Source organism: Stegodyphus dumicola, chromosome 7 (assembly GCF_044657685.1).
Source record: "Stegodyphus dumicola isolate Sdum_Otavi_A_Nest chromosome 7, ASM4465768v1".
Taxonomy (NCBI): Eukaryota; Metazoa; Arthropoda; class Arachnida; order Araneae; family Eresidae; genus Stegodyphus; species Stegodyphus dumicola.
Window position 1 is genome coordinate 30,101,921 of NC_140774.1, and position 19,116 is coordinate 30,121,036.

Sequence of the window (19,116 nt, forward strand, 5' to 3'; positions counted from 1 at the left end):
AGAGCGTGATAGACTGTATACAACAACAGTCCAAGTAAGTCAGCTGAAGTCATGGCATGCTAATAACCTAGATGAGTTGGATGAAGAGAAACCAGGTAACTCGGATATTAACTCGTGAAGCGACAGGTAATGTGAACTTTTATTTTTTTGACCTGAACCTACAAAGAACTTTACTGGAAAACCTTCATTAAGATTTTTTTTAGAACTTTTTACTTCTTCTAGAACTTAAAAGTATTTTGATGATGATGTTGTGAATTTCTGTCCTGATAAATAACATAAAAACAAAACGATACACATAGTGTATATAAACGTAAGAGAGAAATCCTGACACCAACACATGTAAACAGAGTTATTTCATTCCAGCCAGAATTCAAAGTTTGTAACTTAAGTGACTGCACACATCGGTGGATCAAAATGCTACCAGACTAGTTCTATTGGCAAAAAACTACACCACTTTCTTATGTACAACCATCATCTCTATCACAATAGCCACACTGCAGAGGAATGCACATATAAAAGAGTTCCTCCCACTAGAATGCAACCTCATAGTCATTTTGCATTACTTAGTCCATAACCTTTTGTAATTTGCACTGGATTTTGATAACAGAGTAAAAAGGTTGATCTTTAAGTGGCATCTTCACATCTGGGAAAATGAAGAAGTTGGCAGGAGTCACATCCGGTGAGCAGAACAAATGCAGAAGCGATAACATATTATGGCTAATGAGAAACTCACAAAACGAGTAGTGCCCAATGACAGGACATACTGTTGTCAAGGAGAATTCAATGCACCTGCAATATGTCCCAAGACATTAGGGTTAGTCCAAACAACATAACATATGCAATGTTGTTGATCATTCTCCAGTGTTCCAGATGTAACAGTTCTGAATACATTTCACATTTTTGGACGTGATATTCACAGAAGATCTTTCAGATGGCTCTGTTTTCAAGGAAAATTCTTCCACTTCAGAATCACCAACTTGAAACATTCCATACAACTCACTGCAGTTGCAATATTGCTTGTTCATGCAAAAATTGGAAAAAAAAAAAAAAAAAAAATGTTCCCGCTACTGGTTTTGGCTAAAATGTAAACATTGATAATAAAAATGAACCCTTTTCTTAGTCTGCAATAGAAAGGGCCCATATTTCCTTAAAATTCTGCATTGATAAAAAAGTGGCATCAAATCTTCAAAATATACAACATTTCTGCATTTTATTGCAAAACAGTTCTGTGGTGTTTGTAAGTTTCAGCTAGTTTGAGCTGGTTAATCATAATATATCTTTTCGTCTGCAAACTGCTTGTTAAAACCAAATTGCAATATTTACTTGGGCAAAAATTTTTAAGGAATTAATAAGGCACTGTATGATTTCAACTTGTGTCATATACAGTAATCAAATTTCTAAATTTTTGTGTATAGCCAAATAACTAAATTTTCATAATTATATAATATGTTTAAATAGATTAAAAAGAAAACAGTAAAACTACTTCAAAACAAGAATACATAACAAACATCAATTTTTTTCATAAGTGATAACTTATGAAAAATTGGACAAAAAATTAAGGAGTGAAAAGGAAGGGAGGAAAAGCTTACCTTGTTGAGCTAGTATAAGGTTAGATACATCCCACAAATCCTGTATCTTTTCTAAATTACCGCCACTATGATGGTAATTAAGAGTATATTTTCGTGCTAAATGTCTATATTCTTATTAAGGGAATGAAAATAATAAACAAATTACAAATTATGATAGTACAAAACAAAAATGCATTCAACTTAATACAAATGAAATTTTATTTTAAAAAAATCGGGGGAGGAGATTACAACTAAGAAACCACACAACATTTGATGCAATATTTACAAATATAAGTTTTGTAACAGCAAAATAAATTATCACTAAAAAAAATAACAATAAGCAACAATGAAAAAATTGCCAAATGATACTGAATGTTTGAAATAAAAATTTTAAACTTCTATATGTGGTATAAAAGATAGCACTGATTTTAATCGTGGAAAAAAAAAAAAAAAAAAAAAAAAAAAAAACTTACATAAATGCTGGATTACTAGAAGTACTTCAGATAGCATGACTATTTATTTTGGATACAATTAAAAGCTGATTTTCATTAAAGGTAGTTACCATAGCTATCATGATTACTGTTAAAAGTATATATATGATATGAAGCTCATAAAGACAAGATGTTTTTGAATAAAATCATGTTATTGTTAATAACATAAGAAAGAATACATGACTTAAGATATTAAATGACAAAAATTGCACAATTGAAAATTTACTTATTAAACATTACTAGCTATTGCAAAAATAATTATTTAAAATTCTCTCTGATGCTACATGTATAGTACAGAATTGAAGATAAGTTGTTTGGTAACTGACTTTCTCAAAGCAACAATAACAAAAAAATAGTGTGTTAAAGGAAGGATTCTAATTAAGGTTATACCGATTATTTCTGAAGACAGATTTTTATACTTGCTACATAACACCAATTAAAATAAAGTTGCCTTAATTTCACCAAATTAGGAAGTATAATTTTAATCCTAAATTCATCAAAATGTTTAGAGTCCTCACAAAGAGCACGTTAAAAAGACTTTCAACCTTGAAAAAGATCATAAAAATTACACTTAAAGTTTAATTATGTTAACACTATTTTATGCAGTGGGTGATACCAATAAATGCATTCTATTAAAAGTGATTCCACATTACTAAAAATAATAGAATACGACTACTAAATACAACCACCAAAGCTGAATTTTTATAAAAGAGAAAAGATAATGAAAATAAAATATTGCTTTAATTATATATAATGGACAGAACATTTATCATTTACCTTTTACCCAATTACCTTCAAATAAAAAATCTGATGTGTCCACCACATGACTTCCTTGTACGCAACATTAAATTAAACATATATATGTATATTTTCCTGCATTTCATTAAAATTTATTGGATTGAATTAAATCTACTCCGTCAATAATGCATAAACCACAATAGAATAAATGCACTCTTTAAAATTCACTGTATTTGTTTACCATAGTGACACTTTGGCGCTAGGTTCACTTAACATCGTTACATTTCGTCCATATTATAATTCAGAATGCAGATAAATTTATATTATTTAAAGAATTATCTAATCATTGCCACATATTCTATTCAAATACTATAATAAATCTAAAATGATGTATAAAAGAAATTAAGCAAACAAAACAAAAAAGAAACCGTTTTTCATTGATGATTCAGTATTTCTCATTCAAATAATTCAGTTCTCATTTCCCGACAAGGCAAAAATACATAAAAACTCAAAATATCTATATTAAAAATTACGAAGTAAATCTTAAACACTTATTTCCTCGAATAAATTCCTGAATGGATTAAACATGATTTAATTCGCAGTAATAAAAGAAGGCGTTATCTTTGCTGTTGCAAAGCTTAGTTTCTCTAGATTGGCAACAAATCCGCTATTTTGACAAGTTTAAAATGTAAATAAACATGTCCACCATCGCAAAATTCATTAGGCTTAGCTACACTTAAACAACTTTAAAATTGTTGATAATTCTAAAAATATTGCATACAGATTTACTAAAGGCATAAAACCCTTAACCGGAAGATAAGAACAACATAATTCAATCCTTTTTAAAGCAAAAAATGCCCAACTTATAAACATATAAGAGTAAAGAAACTGAGAACACTGAGCCAGTTAAGAGAGTGGATATGTAAATATATATATACACACATATATTTATATACGTTTGGTGCGGCCGATTGCAACCAAACTAAGAAGTGCACATCTACATGTTATAGCAGTCTTATATACAAAATTTCAATGTTCTGAGGCTACTCATTTTTGAGTTATGCAAGATACGTACGTATGTACAGACGCCACAGAAAATTCTCTTTAGAATTCATTTTAAATCAGTTTTATAATTTTTTTGGGTGGAAAAGTCTTTTATTCTGTCCTTACGTACAGATGTCACGCAAAAACATTGTTAAATTACATTCGATAAAGGTCAAAATGGATATTTTTGTTGAAATATGATACTTGAAAATTTTCAAGATTACAATATTTCCTTTTTACTTTGTACAAGGAAGTAAAAATATAATTGCAAACTGTTTCCATGGTTAAACATCCAAAAGAATATTGAATCAAGTAATAAATAATTTATCAGTTATAAAATGCACACTAAGTCATAATACTAAAATAAAATACAGATGTTAACAAATGTGCCCACCAAAAAAACTAGCTTCATCCCATATCAATGCCAACAAGCACAAATTTGCATGAAATAATTCAGAACGATGTTTTGTGGTTGTTTATATGTACATTGATGAAAAACATGATTCTTATTAATCAAATATCCTTGAAAATGTATATGACATTACATGACACAAATAAAACATTTTTTCATCCCTTGAGGGTTAGGTTAAAATGCTACAATCCATTAAATTAGAATACATACGAGAAAAAGACAATATTTTATATATATATTGCAGCATGTAGTATGCTTTTATATTTAAAAAATGTCATTTCAGTATTTATTATTTAATGTTGATGATACACTATTGTGAACAATTAAATGCACATTTTTGTATGGTGCATAAGTCTTGTGTTTTTAAAGCACTGTGGATTAATCATAGTTTCATGTAACCACCATAAGTCCTGAAACACATTATTCATGCATGTAAGAGTACTACTATTTAAAAAAAGAAAAAGAAAAAAAAAAAAAAAAAAAAAGAGCAAGCTAATTTTTATTTTATTCATTTCTCCAAAGCTTATAGAAACATTCGTTAAAAGGATACATCTTACTAAATAATCTCTTGAACTGTTCTACGGCTTCGACTTTTTTGGCAATGCAATATGAAGATTCACTTCCAGAAGTTACATCTTCAATGCTTAAATTTATATACAGATTACTTTGATATAAATTCAAAATTTTATCACATTGGTTCTTAATAGTCCAATACATTTTTTGAAGTTGATCCCTAAAAAAAAAAAAAAAAACAAAACAAAAAAAAAAAAAAAAAAAAAAAAAAAAGAGAACAATTTAATTAATACTACATAAAATGGCTAAATGCAAGATGATTAGGTAAAAAAATATTAAAATTGCTTTTTGTGTATTAAAAGTGTGTCTCCTTATGACATGAAATGTTGTTCCTGACAATTAAAAACAAACTAAAATAACTGACTATATTTTAAATGAATTTATATATAATTTTTATACATAACTGTGATCGAATGGATACAGTAATGTGTAATTTTACTAGAATTTACTATGCTAAAACAAGAACAAGGAAACAGTAAGTGATATATTCTCTTCAGTGCTACTTAACTGTCACATATTGTTTTAATTTTTATTCCCCATAATTTGTTTTTAATTATAACAGAAAGAAAAATATTTAAACACTGAATATTATTTTGAGCATAACAAAAATATTTCAACAAACAATCTGCAAGAAACACAGTAGTAAATAAAAAAAATTAATTTATATGCAGGTTGAATTAAATTAAGAATTAGAACCAGCTTATTATTATTATTGTGTGTATGTAAAAAACAAATCTATTGTAAGAGTTCTATTTTTAATGGTTCTAGGAAAAATGCCCACAGGAATAATGCTCAAAGGTATAAATGCTCACAGGAAAAAAGCCCACACAGAAAAAAAACCTCACGTGGAAAAATGCTCACTTAGAAATATACTCACACAGATATATGCTCACATGGAAATAAGCCCCACTGATAAATAAAATACGTTGAAATATCCTTACATTAATCAATCAATAATTAATCGATCTGAACAACGTACACCTACTTTAATTTTTAAAAGAAAAATGATTTAATCATTTGAAAAAATTATTGGACAAATGCTCTCATTAACCATTTCAGAGGCGATATATAAAAGAATGAAAACTATAGTAAAATTTTGCATGTACTATAATATTTTATACCACTGCCCCTGTACAACATTTTTATTCTTGTAACTGCCAATAGTTAATTTTAGTTTTACTCTATTTTTTCATACTTTTGATGTATATCTACAAGAATTGATGTTTGAAAGTAATTATTTAAGTTTGGAACCAAAAAAAGTTCTAGAAGACTACAGTTTCCAATCAAAGTGTAGAATCATGATGAAGCAGCCTCAGAAAATCAACTAAAACCATAAATCGTTAAGAAAGCTTTCATAAGGTACTGAATTCATTATTTAATTGTAGCCATCCCAGTATGTGCTTTTTCTTTGACGGACTGAAAAAAAGATTTAGCCTGCCAACGTTTATTATTAGTAAATGCAGGGTGTACTGAAGTTAAAAAAAAAGAAAACATGAAAACTTACATTTAGTAATTGCGAATCATGTAAGAAACTATGATGAAATTGTATATTTACACATACAGTACAAAGTCTGTAATCCGGACCTCAAAGCTACAAACTTTATGTGCATGCATAAATGCATAATGTGTTTACACATGCGCGTTTAATGTATAACGGATGGTATACGCTAGGCTAATATTATCTAAGGCATTTCAGTTAATGTTGCAGATTGCACTGTTCCTTAATCTTCTAATTGGATCTGCCTTATTATTTTTGCATCCAGCTTAATATTTATAAAATTTTTCTGTTATAACAATTTCAGAAAAATTAAGCTTGAACTTTCGATTATGTCAAAAGAGTTTCCAATTCTGGAGCTGCCAAAGCGAAAGCATGATCTGATGTCCATTAAACAAAAAGTGGAATTGCTGCAAAAAATGGATAAAGGCCTATCCATCTCAAAATTATGTGAGAAATATGACATTGGAAAGCCCACTATATATGACACACAAAAAAAGGAAATTTTTGAATTTTTTGTGGAAGCATCTTAAACAACTTACATTGAAAGAAATGTTTATTAAAGTAAACAAATAAATATTAAGCTTTTTTTTTTGGAAATTTTGATACCCTTTAGATCATAATAGTTCTTTATTTCATAAATTACAATTTCATATTTTTAATTGTATAATTTCTGCATGCCATCTTACCAGATTTAAATTGATGACCTATAATCCGGAAAAAACCCCTAATCCGGAATCGCCGAAGGTCCCAACGAATCCGGATTACAGACTTTGTACTGTATTAGCTAATATTCAATAATTTTATGTATTTATAACTTTTTGAAATATATATTTATGATTTATATGTAATAAGGTATTTTATGCAATTTAAATAAAATAATTATTTATATTTGCTTTTCTTCTAAATGTTTATATTATAAAATGTGTAACTTAAATTTACTATTACCGTATATACCCGTGTATAAGTCGAGATATTTTGGACAAAAAAAAAGACTTCAAAGTGGGGGGGGGTCGACTTATACATGGGGCCATAAAAAAATTAAAAGAATCGGAAGTTCAAAAATTTCTTTATATAATGCAGTTGTTTTCTTTCCCGCACTCAAATTGGACGACTTATCAATAAGTCACTTACTTGAAGCAATTTCATGACTTAAATTATGTGACGAACTAATCATAGAGTTTCATACTTTAACTAGAGTAAGTTTCGATAACCCCTAGATGTCTGCCTCAATAAGCCCTTCAAAGTAAATGTAAGAAAATATTGGGCAGAGTGGATTAGTTTCCAGTCGACAACCATTTACAAAGGGAGGCAACATTAAAAAGCCCGATGTTACATTAATTGCTCAGTGGGGTTAAAGATGCTTGGAACGAAATACCCTCTGAAATGATTATAAAATCATTTAAAAAATGTTGTATTAGCAACGAACTAGACGGCACTGAATATGATGCTGTCTTTGAAAGTGAAAATGACGACGAAGGCTCTAGTAGTGATTGTAACAATGCGGAGTTCGAGACTGAAAATATGTATGATGACGAGCCAAAGACAACAGAAGAGTTCTATGAAATGTTTTGCGAATCTGACCATGAATCGGACGTTGAAGGATTTTGATTTTGTTTATTTACCAAGGTATTTTTTATCGTATATTTACTTTTTTTTCTCAGATGATTTTGAATAAATGTAGTACATAAAATTTTTTTTTCGAAGTTTCTCGATCGATTTCAAAAGTGGGGAGGGGGGTCGACTTATACGCGGGTTTCTTATTTTCTACGAATTTTTTATGTCGAAGTGGGGGGGGGGTCGACTTATATGCGAGTATATACGGTATTTTATTTTTTTAACAATTAAAATTGTAATAAGTTTTCACTGTATGTTCTGTTTCATTTTTCTTCCTTCCTCCTCTCCTTTTCCTAATTCAAAACAGTCCATTTTTTAATCATATATAGCAACTGAATCTATACATAAGTTATACAATTTTTGATATATATATATACATACACACCATAGATATTTTCCTAATTTAAATAATTTTTCTTTGAAGAATTCAAGTAGGTGTACAATGTTCAAATCACTTAAATATTGATTGATTAATGTAAGGATATTTCTACGTATTTTATTTATCAGTGGGCTTACTTCCATGTGAGCATATATCTATGTGAGCTTTTTTCTGTGTGGGCATTTAAACCTGTGAGCATTATTCCTGTGGGCATTTTTTCGGTCACCCATTTTTAATATACATAGGGAAAAATAGGGTGTAAATATTGAAGACTTTTTATTGTAGTAAATAAATAATCATTCTAGGATAAATGTTATACACAAATCCCAGGATGATAAGGAATTATAAGAGTGCTTTTAGATAATACTGAAAATATAAGCACTTCAGCTGAAATTTGAAATGCATAATATAAGTACTTTAAAAATAATGTGATAATCGATTAAAATGCATAGTGACATGTCATTAAGGAATTTGTAGAATTTTATATTTATTAAATATAAATTTGATGATTCAAATCCTTTGATATATTTTTTGTTAAAGTTCTGTAAATTAAACTGAAAATCACAATCATGTATTTTCTCAGGAAATGTCAAATTCATTTTTATTATGTTATTACCATAGTTTCTGCAATTCTGCTTTCATGCATTATATTCAACAAGGCTTATTTAAATCAAGTGCAGACTATATAACGTATGAATATCGAAAAATACCTTGTTTTACAATAATTTGTTTCCTTAATAAACTGAAATATCTTTATTCATATTCTAATGCTTTCCTGTAAGAAAAAGAGGTAATGTTTACAATTATTTTAGCATTAAATACGTATTCTGGGTTTACAATAAATATTAGTGGTAATAAAATTTTAATTGAAAAGTATATACAGTCAAAAGTCGTTAAGCCGGACATCCATAATCCAGAATGATCTATAATCCGGACCTCAAAGCTACAAACTTTCTGCGCATGCGTCAACACATTATGCGCATGCACGTAATACCTTTACGCATGCACGTTTAATGTATAACGGACGGTACAAGCAAAGCTAAAATTATCTAATTATCTATTTCAGTTAATGTTGCAGATTGCATTGTTCCTTAATCTTTGAATTGGATCTGGCTTATTATTTTTTGCAGACTGTTGGAGCAATTTTATAAAAGTAAGCTTGAACTTTCGATTATGTCAAATAGAATTTCCGATGCTGGAGCTGCCAAAGGATCTACAAAGCGAAAGTATCATGTCCATCAAACAGCGAAAGTATCATGTCCATCAAACAAAAAACAAATCAATGTCCATCAAACAAAAAGTGGTATTGCTGCAAAGTATGGATAAGGGCATATCCTTTGTTTCTCTAACCATTCCGAAATCTGTTTATCAATTTCACGCTCCTCTGCGGGGGAGGGGAACGTCGCGGCGCGCTATGAACTGGAAGTTGATCTGTCAGTACTATCCTTATCTTCAGGGCAGATATTTTTATTTTATTCGGCTTATAATTCCTTACTAAATGTAGCATTCTTGATGTACTCTGTCTTTGATATGATTTAAATCAAATTCCTCGTCATTATAAATATCACGAATACAAATGAAATAGTTCTCTGGTTGCAATTTTCTAATTTCGACTATGCGTAATGTATGCTCGACGCATGCGCGCGTTGAAAGAAATGTTTAATAAAGTAAACAAATAAATATTAAGATTTTTTTTGTAAATTTTGATACCCTTTAGATCATAATTGCTCTTTATTTCATAAATTACGGTTTCATATTTTTAATTTTATAATTTCTGCCTGCCATCTTACCAGATTTAAACTGATGATCTATAATACGGAAAAATCGATAATCTGGAATCGCCGATGTCCCGACGAGTCCGGATTAAAGACTTTTTTACTGTACCTGGTATTTCAAATATGGGTACTTTTTCATTTCACTGGCGCAAATCTCGCCAAGCAGAGTTTATTGGCAGCAATATACACATAAAAAATGTTAACAAATGTTAGTTCTAAGGATTTTTTTTTTTTTTTTATTATTTATTTTAAAGGCATAAACATTTTAATATCGTTTAAAATTTTGTAAAAGCCAATAAATAAAGACAACAAATTTGTAAAAAGACATTAATTTAAGAATGTACTATGCTTTCATGATCAACATCCTGATTCGGCGGTTCATGTCACGTGACCCCAAGTGATCTCATCTCACGTAAGCTACGCTACAAAAATCTAATTCTCTCAGTTATTATTTACATTAATTTCAAGTTAAATCTTAATTCAGAATACTAGCGTAAATGCAAGAATTATTTCAATTTGTACAAATAACTTATTCAGAAATTATGTAAGATCGCAGTGCTTTACTTCGCTAGTGCATTCTTATTAGATTGATGAATTTAACTCTTGACTGTGCCTTTTCTATATTTTCGCATTCAGGTGAGCAGTGTGATTGTATCTTAATTAACTTAACTACCACGAATGGCCTTAGGGCATAAAATTGAACTATCTGGGTAAAAATTCTATGTAACTGTATGCCAGTTTTGAAAGAAACAATCAATTTGATAAGAAATGGCTGCAAATTGTTTTGAAAATGAGGTGTAAAAGGTAACCAGTGAGGATATTCTGTTTGGCATCAATTGGCGACTTTATCGCTTGCGCTGGCAAAACGGAAAAGTACTCAAATATGTTATTATATCTACTATTGGCTCTACTTTTATATGCGCCCTAAGATCACCAAATGTGGCGATATATGTTCTGCAGTGGTTTTTGGCGCGATTCCGTGCTGTGGGATGGTTTGGTGGACGATGCTGTTTGTATGGCAACCCTTTTGACGTTGAAACTTAGAGACGTGGTGGCAAGATTTCAGTCACGTATTTTAGATTGTGTGAAAAGTAAATTTAGTATTTAAAGGTTTAACGAGTCTTTTGTTCACGGGTGTGTTTATGGAGATAGAAGTGCATTTTTGGAATTTCTGTGGGAGTCAGGACTTTTAAAACAGAGTTTGGCATGTTCAAAACGCTGAGCTGATATGAGAAATCGGATGAAGAATGGTGTTTCTGATAGACTTGCGTGGGTTTGCAGTCAAATGGTTGCTGTTAAAGTATGCGGCTGTCAGCGTAGTTTAAAATTTGGATTGTGGTTTTCGTGTAGTAAGTTATCTTTGGAAGAAGTTTTTATCATTACTTTCAAAATTTTGAATCGCAGAAAGACATGTGATATAGCAAAATTGTGGCACTTTTGTTGACAGACGTTGCACGACTGGCGAAATTTTATTCGCGTATGTATTATGGTAAGTGCATTTTATTTTATTGTTTTTATTTTGTAGAATGTTATGTTCATTGTTTTTTTACTATGAATTTCTGTTATTATTTGAATTGTTTGTAATTTATTTTAGTTTATTTTGTTGATTTGTGCACAATGCCGTGTGCATCTCGTAGATTTTTTTAAAGTTTAAACAGAATGTGGTGTTAATGGTATTCTTTGAAATTTATTGTTGTTATGTTAATTTATTAAAGCGAGGTGTGCGTAGTTCGTAGATTCTTTCACTGCCTAAATTGTGCAATTCGTAGATGTTAAGTTAAAAGATATCAATGTGTACATGGATTCTTGTCAAATATTTTTGGTTAGAAACTTTACGTTTTTGCTTCGGATTTTTAGCTTAAATTGTGTGTTCAAAACGTGTTTTTGTATGTGTGAAAACCACATTTTTGGAGACATTTTAAGCTTAATGTTTGAAATGCAGACAAAAAATTTAGATAGTACTATGACACCGTGGAGTTTCTTGCCAGCGACCTGAGGGCGCATATAAGAGTAGTTCCCTACTATTTATAAAATGATGAGTTTTCTTTACATTTTTTCGATTACTGAAATCATTCAGTAGATGTATCGACTGATGTGGTTGTCACCCGAGTGACACCACTACTAGCAACTAATGGCAATGTTTCTCTGTTTTTGACCTAACCTTTGATGTATTAAAGAACCTTGGCTGATTTAAGCAGTACATGCATTTTCCATTAGTATGCTTTATGTTCTTTAAACTGTTCTTTTTACGCTCCATTAATTTCTACTGTCCCACGAGAAGGATATTTATTACATGTAATAATGGCATATAAATAACAGGCATTGAAGTATGAAAATGAAACTATAATAACTGGATATTCTACAAATAACTGTACTTACAATACTGTTGAAATCATGTTTTCTTCATCATCAATTTCAAGGCTGATGTTATGCAGAAGCTTTAATTGGATGCCAGGATTCTTCTGAAAGATTTCAGTATTTTCAATATTTGAAGATTTAGCATGTTTATAATGAGCTGTGTGAGCAATCAGCAATGTTAAATGATTTTGCCCAGTTTCAACAGCGGAAATGTATTTCCTTAGTTCTTTAGGTAACATCCTTAGCAGCTCTTTGAAACATTCTTCAATTTTTTGCTTTATTTGATTTTCCATGGCTGATTTCTGCTAAAACCTTTTTATTTTTTTAAGTTGCCACTTTAATAAAAACTTCATTCCTGAAACTGAAAATTGGTTCTTTGAAATTTTCATTTGTTTACATTTTTCGAATACATATCTGATAGCTATTCAACAGTTAAAATATAAGAATACAGAAAGTAAGTTTATTAACAAATAAAGGCACTGCTGCCCTGTGGTCATAACTCAGCATTTATGGGCTGAATTCTTTTGCCTTTTGACAAACCACAAATACCATTTGGAAAAAATTAAATTATGTTCACCCAATGTTCTGAATGTTTAAAATGTTAATGAAGCTGCTGGAAAATACAAACTGTTGTTTATTTTTTGAATGCAAGGGAAAAAATTTGTCATTAAATATGTGAAATCTAAAGGGGAAATGCCAATACTGTTTTATCAAGACAGGAACAACTTGATCAAACTCCTATAGCCAAGACTTGTTTATTGCTTATGGTTTCTTGGCTTATGATATTAACATCGCAAAATGTTCATTGATATACTAAGTTTCTTCAAAATTAGAATGCCAAAATTAGCCATTGACTCTTAGATTCTGTCAAGCATCATTCTGCAGTAAGTGATAGAAAAGATGTTGTCCTCTTTTGATAAGTGTTATTAATAATAGTCAAAATAGTGTAAAAAAGAAGTTCAAAGCACGAATAATTCAACTAAAATAAAGTGAGCTAAAGTAACTATTTTTTACCAACTATTAATTATTCTGATATCCCAAACTGCCAACTTTACAACTTCCTTGATAAAAATATATTTCAGGGTGCCCGTCGGTGAAAATTGGCAACTGGTCAGCAAGGCACAATTTCAAGATGGCCGCTACATAAAACCAAATTACAAGTCAAAGAATTGCACAAACTTGGTGTCCATGTACACATCGATCTATTTTCACTTAAAAAAAAATCAGAGAATTGCACAAACTCGGCATTCCACACTCCTCTGACTTTGCCCATGTACACATCGATCTATTTTCACTTAAAAAAAAAAAAAATCAGGAGAATAATGATGTCATATAATGTTAAAACAAAGTTACTCATCACCAAAATTGAACAAAACCTGTAGCCCATCAAAGCTCAATAAATTGAATTTTAAATCATGCAATGAAATAGCATAAAAAAGGAAAAACATGATTTCGCATTATTATTTTAAAATTATATGAACTAGAATATGTATACTGCCATCACCACATAAATTCACAAAAATAGGAGTAAAAAATATCCCCCATAGTGCCGGACCGTTGGAGGCATTTCATGCATAAACCTTTCCTGCGACATACCCATTCGAAGCCATCTGAACGAGCTTTACATTCAACCATAAGCATTTTCTTTGTAAAAACAGAACACTTATAATGACTACTAAGTAAACCTTCATTTACACACCAGTCAATTAATGCTTTTTTTCCTTTTGTTCTAAATCGTACAGAAACTTCAGATTAATCTCATCACATACAGCCATTTTATGGTGTACAGCACAAAATAAGCAACGTACTTCCTAACTGACATCAAATGGTTAACAAATATTTAAAAGCCACTATAAATATTTTCCAGTCAGTCAAATTCCCCCCAATCACAGTACCAATTACGTCATAATAGGGTTTCCATAACAATCAACTACTCAGGTTACCACAAATGAAACAACAATTTGGTGATAAATGAAATAATAACTTGGCGATAAATGGGCTACCTAACATATAGACCCTTGGTTTCTGAACAGCTGCACATAAAAGAAAATTGTAAAAAGATTCTTCATATGCATTTTTCAATTAAGATATACAGCATACAACCAGTTTAAGGTAAAAATATATATATGGGTGCCCCTTGGCGAACATTGGCGAGTTTTGGTGGTACATAGATACCGAGTTTGTGCAATTTTTTGACTTGTTATTTTGGCTTTGTGTAGTGGCAATTTTTGCACCAAAAATAGTGCAAAAATCGCCACTACAGAAAGACAAAATAACAAGTTAAAGAATTGCACAAACTCGGTATCCATGTACACATCGACGTATTTTCACTTAAAAAAACATCAGAGCATTGCACACTCCCTTGACATTATCCATGTACACATCGACCTATTTTCACTTAAAAAAAAAATAAGAGAATTTCACAAATTTGGCACTGTACACTCCCTTGACTTTGTCCATGTACACATTGATTTATATTCACTTACAAAGTCAAGGGAGCAGACAACAAAAAATCTATAATCTCAATAAGCTACATTTTAAATCAAGTAATCAACATAAAAAGGGAAAGTCATCTTAGCACTACACAAAGGAAATATCCATTTACCTTCCCTTTCTTCAGTTAAACAAAATTCCTTAACAGAATCCGAAAACTTCCTAAAATTATCTAAACTAGAATCTGTATGTTGGCGATGCCACATAAATTCACAAAAATAAGCATAAAAAATATCCTCCATAGCGCCGGTATGCTCCAACATTTGACCATGCCATTTCCTTCCTACAAACAGGACACTCATAATGACTTCTCAGTAAACCTTCCATTTATACGCCACTCAATTAATGCTCTTTTATCCTTTCGTTCCAAATCGTACAGAAACTTCGGGTTGTTGTTTGATTTATCGCCAAGTTGTTCTTTCATTTATGGTGGCCTGAGTAGTTGAATGTTATGGAAACCCTATTGTGACGTAATCGGGTGCATGATTCTGAGAAATTTTGAATCATGGGATGTTTTGTAAGCGTTTTTGTGGTGTGTGTTGGTTTGATTCTTTAGACAGTAGAATGGCCGAATATAGTAAGATTAATTTGAAGTTTCTGTACGATTTGGAGGGAAAGGAGAAAAGAGCTTTAATTGACTGGTGTGTAAATGAAGGTTTACTTAGTAGCCATTATAAGTGCCCTGTATGTAAGAAGGATATGCATCTAGTCGAACGTAAAAACCGTTTAGATGGATTTGAATGGGTTTGTAGGAAGAAAGGTTCAGATGGTCACTATGTGAAGCGTTCGATCAGAAAGAGCACCTGGTTTGAAAAAAGTCATTTGAGTACGATTGATATTTTGATTTCTACATGACTCTGGATGTACGAAGCGAACTCGAAAATCATGGTAAGTGAATATTTGCTTTTGGCAGTGCTTAAACGTATAACATGTTTTTCCTTTTTTATGTTATTTTATTGTTTGGTTTAAAATGCATTTTATTGAGATTATGTATTTTTTGTTTGCCTATATTGTAGAATTTGGTGCTCCTTTGACTTTTTAAGTGAAAATATATCGATGTGTACATGGACAAAGTAAAGGGAGTGCGCAATGCAAGTTTGTGCAATTCGGCAATTTTTTTTTAAGTGAAAATAGGCCGACGTGTACATGGATAAAGTCAAAGGAGTGTGCAATGCCATTTTTGAGCAATTCGGGGTTTTTTTTTAAGTGAAAATAAGTCGATGTGTACATGGATACCGAGTTTGTGCAATTGTTTGTCTTGTTATTTTGGCTTTGTGTAACGGTGATTTTTGCGGCACAATGCCATTTTTGAGCAATTCGGGGGTTTTTTTTAAGTGAAAATAAGTTGATGTGCACATGGATACCGAGTTTGTGCAATTGTTTGTCTTGTTATTTTGGCTTCGCAAGCCAAAATAACGGGTCAAAGAATTGCACAAAATCAATATCCATGTACTGCCAAAAATCGCCAAGTTTCGCCAAGGGTACCCTAAACTATACTTTTACCGAAACTTCAAATTAATCTTACCACATTCTACCATCTAAACCACAAAACAAGCAATGTACTTCCTAACCAACACACAGCACAAACCCTTACAAATCGTTTCCCATAATTCAAAATTTACTGCAATCACACAATAGGGTCATAATAGGATTTCCATAACATTAAACTACTCAAGTTACCATGAATGAAACAATAACTTCATGATAATACAAAGGGCACCCTTCAATCTACTCTAAACCAGTTTAATAAAAAGGGAAGTTTAAAATTGTTAAGCTTCTTCACAGCCTGTGAATGCAAATCATTCCAATCTCTCATTTGTTACTTACATGCATAACCTTTTCCCCCTCCCTTCAAATTATTGCCACCAAATATTATCACCCTGTATTATACTTAAATAAATTAAATAATGAAGAATCTGCAAATCTATGTTTCTTGCATTGTGAAGAAAAGACGATACCTAAAGACATGAAATTTTGAATAACGTAATCCTTCACTGGAACATAAACACTGTGACACCCGAATTTCACATTTTTTTATTATCTACCTCATATTTTGTAAACTTCCACCCAGATGGTATAGTGATTACAGGGTTCATACATATTTCTGCACACGGAAATTAAGTACTTTTAATGACCATTAAAGAAAAAAATTAAGGACCTGTGAGCAAATGGGAACTAAATAAATTCAATTAAAAATATTATCTAAGCTTAAATTTCACTTTTGTAACATCATCCTAAAAATAAAATAGATCCCTAAGTAGTATGCATTATTACTAAACATGAATTAATGAACATAATTATTAATAAGTTTGAGAATAAAATAAACTTTATGCAATTTATCAAGTAGCATTAAATATTTTACACTTATAATAGTTGGTCATATTTGAAAGAATCTAAGTGGCATTTACGTTTTACTAACAGTTAGCTTTATGTTGATTTTTTTTTATTTCTCATTTTGTCACATACTTGGTCAGTCTAGAGATTTAGTAGCAGGTAGATTTTATGTCAAAAGGCATAATGGTTAAAATGAGATGCAAGATCATAATCAGCATGATTCAGAACCAAAAGACTGAATGTTATTGCTGCTGCTTGTCTAGAGAGAGACCTGCTGATTAGAACAAACCTGAATGGCTTGATGTAGGCAGGGTTGGTAAGTGTTGAAAGTTAGTCAGGCTCTGTTTGATGCAGTTAGTGTCGTAGCTTCAAGTAGAGTTCGAGGAGTTGTGACCCAGTTAATATACTTTAAGGTTCCAATAAGGCATTAAAGCACCAGAGGTGATAAGTTGTTTTGTATTAAGTCTCAGTAGATGCAAAGAATAAGTTTTACTTGAATTTTTATATTTTATCTTGTGACCAAAGTGTGTATTATTGAAAGGCAATAACTCACTTTAATATGCAGAGATGATTTTTAAGGATATGCAGTTAGTTATAAATCATTAAATTAGGTAGTTTGATAACCTTAGTCATTATGGATTTCCATGACACTATTAAATTTTATTTTTTAACAATATTTGTTAAAAAAGCCCAATTAAAATCAAAATCTAATAACATTTCACAGTTTAAAATACATGTAATTTATGACTTTGATTCTTAAACGATATTAGAATAATTACACATTAAAAGCTACAAAACATTTATGTTTTGTAACAGCAACATTCAATAAATTTTTATCCGTCATTTTAATTTGAAGCCTTCCTAGACATTTTGGCTAGTTTATATTGATTTCCTTCTCTTTAAACATCTTTTCTAACAATTACAGATTTGTTTCAATATGCAAGCCATTGCTCTCGCTACATTCTGCGTGCTTTATCTCCTAACTTGTAAACCTCTCCACAATGTACATATGAGGGTTTACTTGATCTGGTAAAAGTTATATAGTCCAAAACCCCTGACAGACATGAAGCATATTATTGCTATGCCTGAAAGTAACTACAATATCAGACAAAGGTTTAAATAAGCCTTTTATTTAAAAAGAACTTATAACATAAAGGCATGTTCTGATGCTAACAAAATCAATTACAGCTCACAGTGATGAAATTAAACAAGAACAGTCAAATTCAAATAATGTGGACTAGTGGTCAAAGATTATACAATTTAATTTTAATTTAATTTGGCTCAGTAACTCTATCATATGAGGAAATAGAAATGGGAAATTATAGTAAAGGCTGAAGTCATAAACAATTGTGTAATTTACATAATAATAACTGCATATATCTTTGAAGAATAATTTTCTTTATATACTCAGTTTCTTTCTTCAACATGTTTCCTTTTCATTTTAGAATTTTTGGATTTAATTAAAGATTTCTGTTGTTCTAAGAAATACTAAATGCATTTAGAATGTTCAGAAAACGTGGCTAATTTTATTTTAGTAATATGAAATCTACATGGTAAAGGCCGGTTACAGAGCTGATGTGGCAGAATTTTTAGAATTTCGTGACACACTGAACAACAAAATCTAGAAATGGCAAAACCTTTAGAATTTAGAGCAGGCATTGGAAGCAGAATTTAGAAAGGCACTAGGCAGCAGAATTTAGGATCCACAGAGATTGCATCAGGTGGGAAATGCCTAGTGCCAGCTATGTGTATGAAGCATTAAGACATATTAGATCAATCTTTTAAATTGTAAGTTTTCAATTTCTTTATTAATAAAAAAAATCGGTACTTACGTATTAT

At 30.7% G+C, this 19,116-nt stretch overlaps 1 protein-coding gene across 2 annotated transcripts in view; it reads right to left on the reverse strand.

The window, feature by feature from the left end:
* LOC118179332 (uncharacterized) overlaps nucleotides 1-19,116 on the reverse strand; it is a 45,845-nt gene that overhangs the window by 11,063 nt on the left and 15,666 nt on the right. Inside the window, exons 2-4 of one of the 2 annotated variants that reach the window (XM_085820043.1) lie at nucleotides 12,472-12,811; nucleotides 4,804-4,986; nucleotides 1,590-1,693 (exon numbers count right to left, since the gene is read on the reverse strand). In XM_085820043.1, coding sequence (XP_085676169.1) covers nucleotides 1,590-1,693; nucleotides 4,804-4,986; nucleotides 12,472-12,743 — 559 coding nt within the window. In that variant the 5' untranslated portion in view covers nucleotides 12,744-12,811. The remainder of the gene's footprint in view (nucleotides 1-1,589; nucleotides 1,694-4,803; nucleotides 4,987-12,471; nucleotides 12,812-19,116) is intronic. The other variant, XM_085820044.1, reaches the window with a different exon arrangement.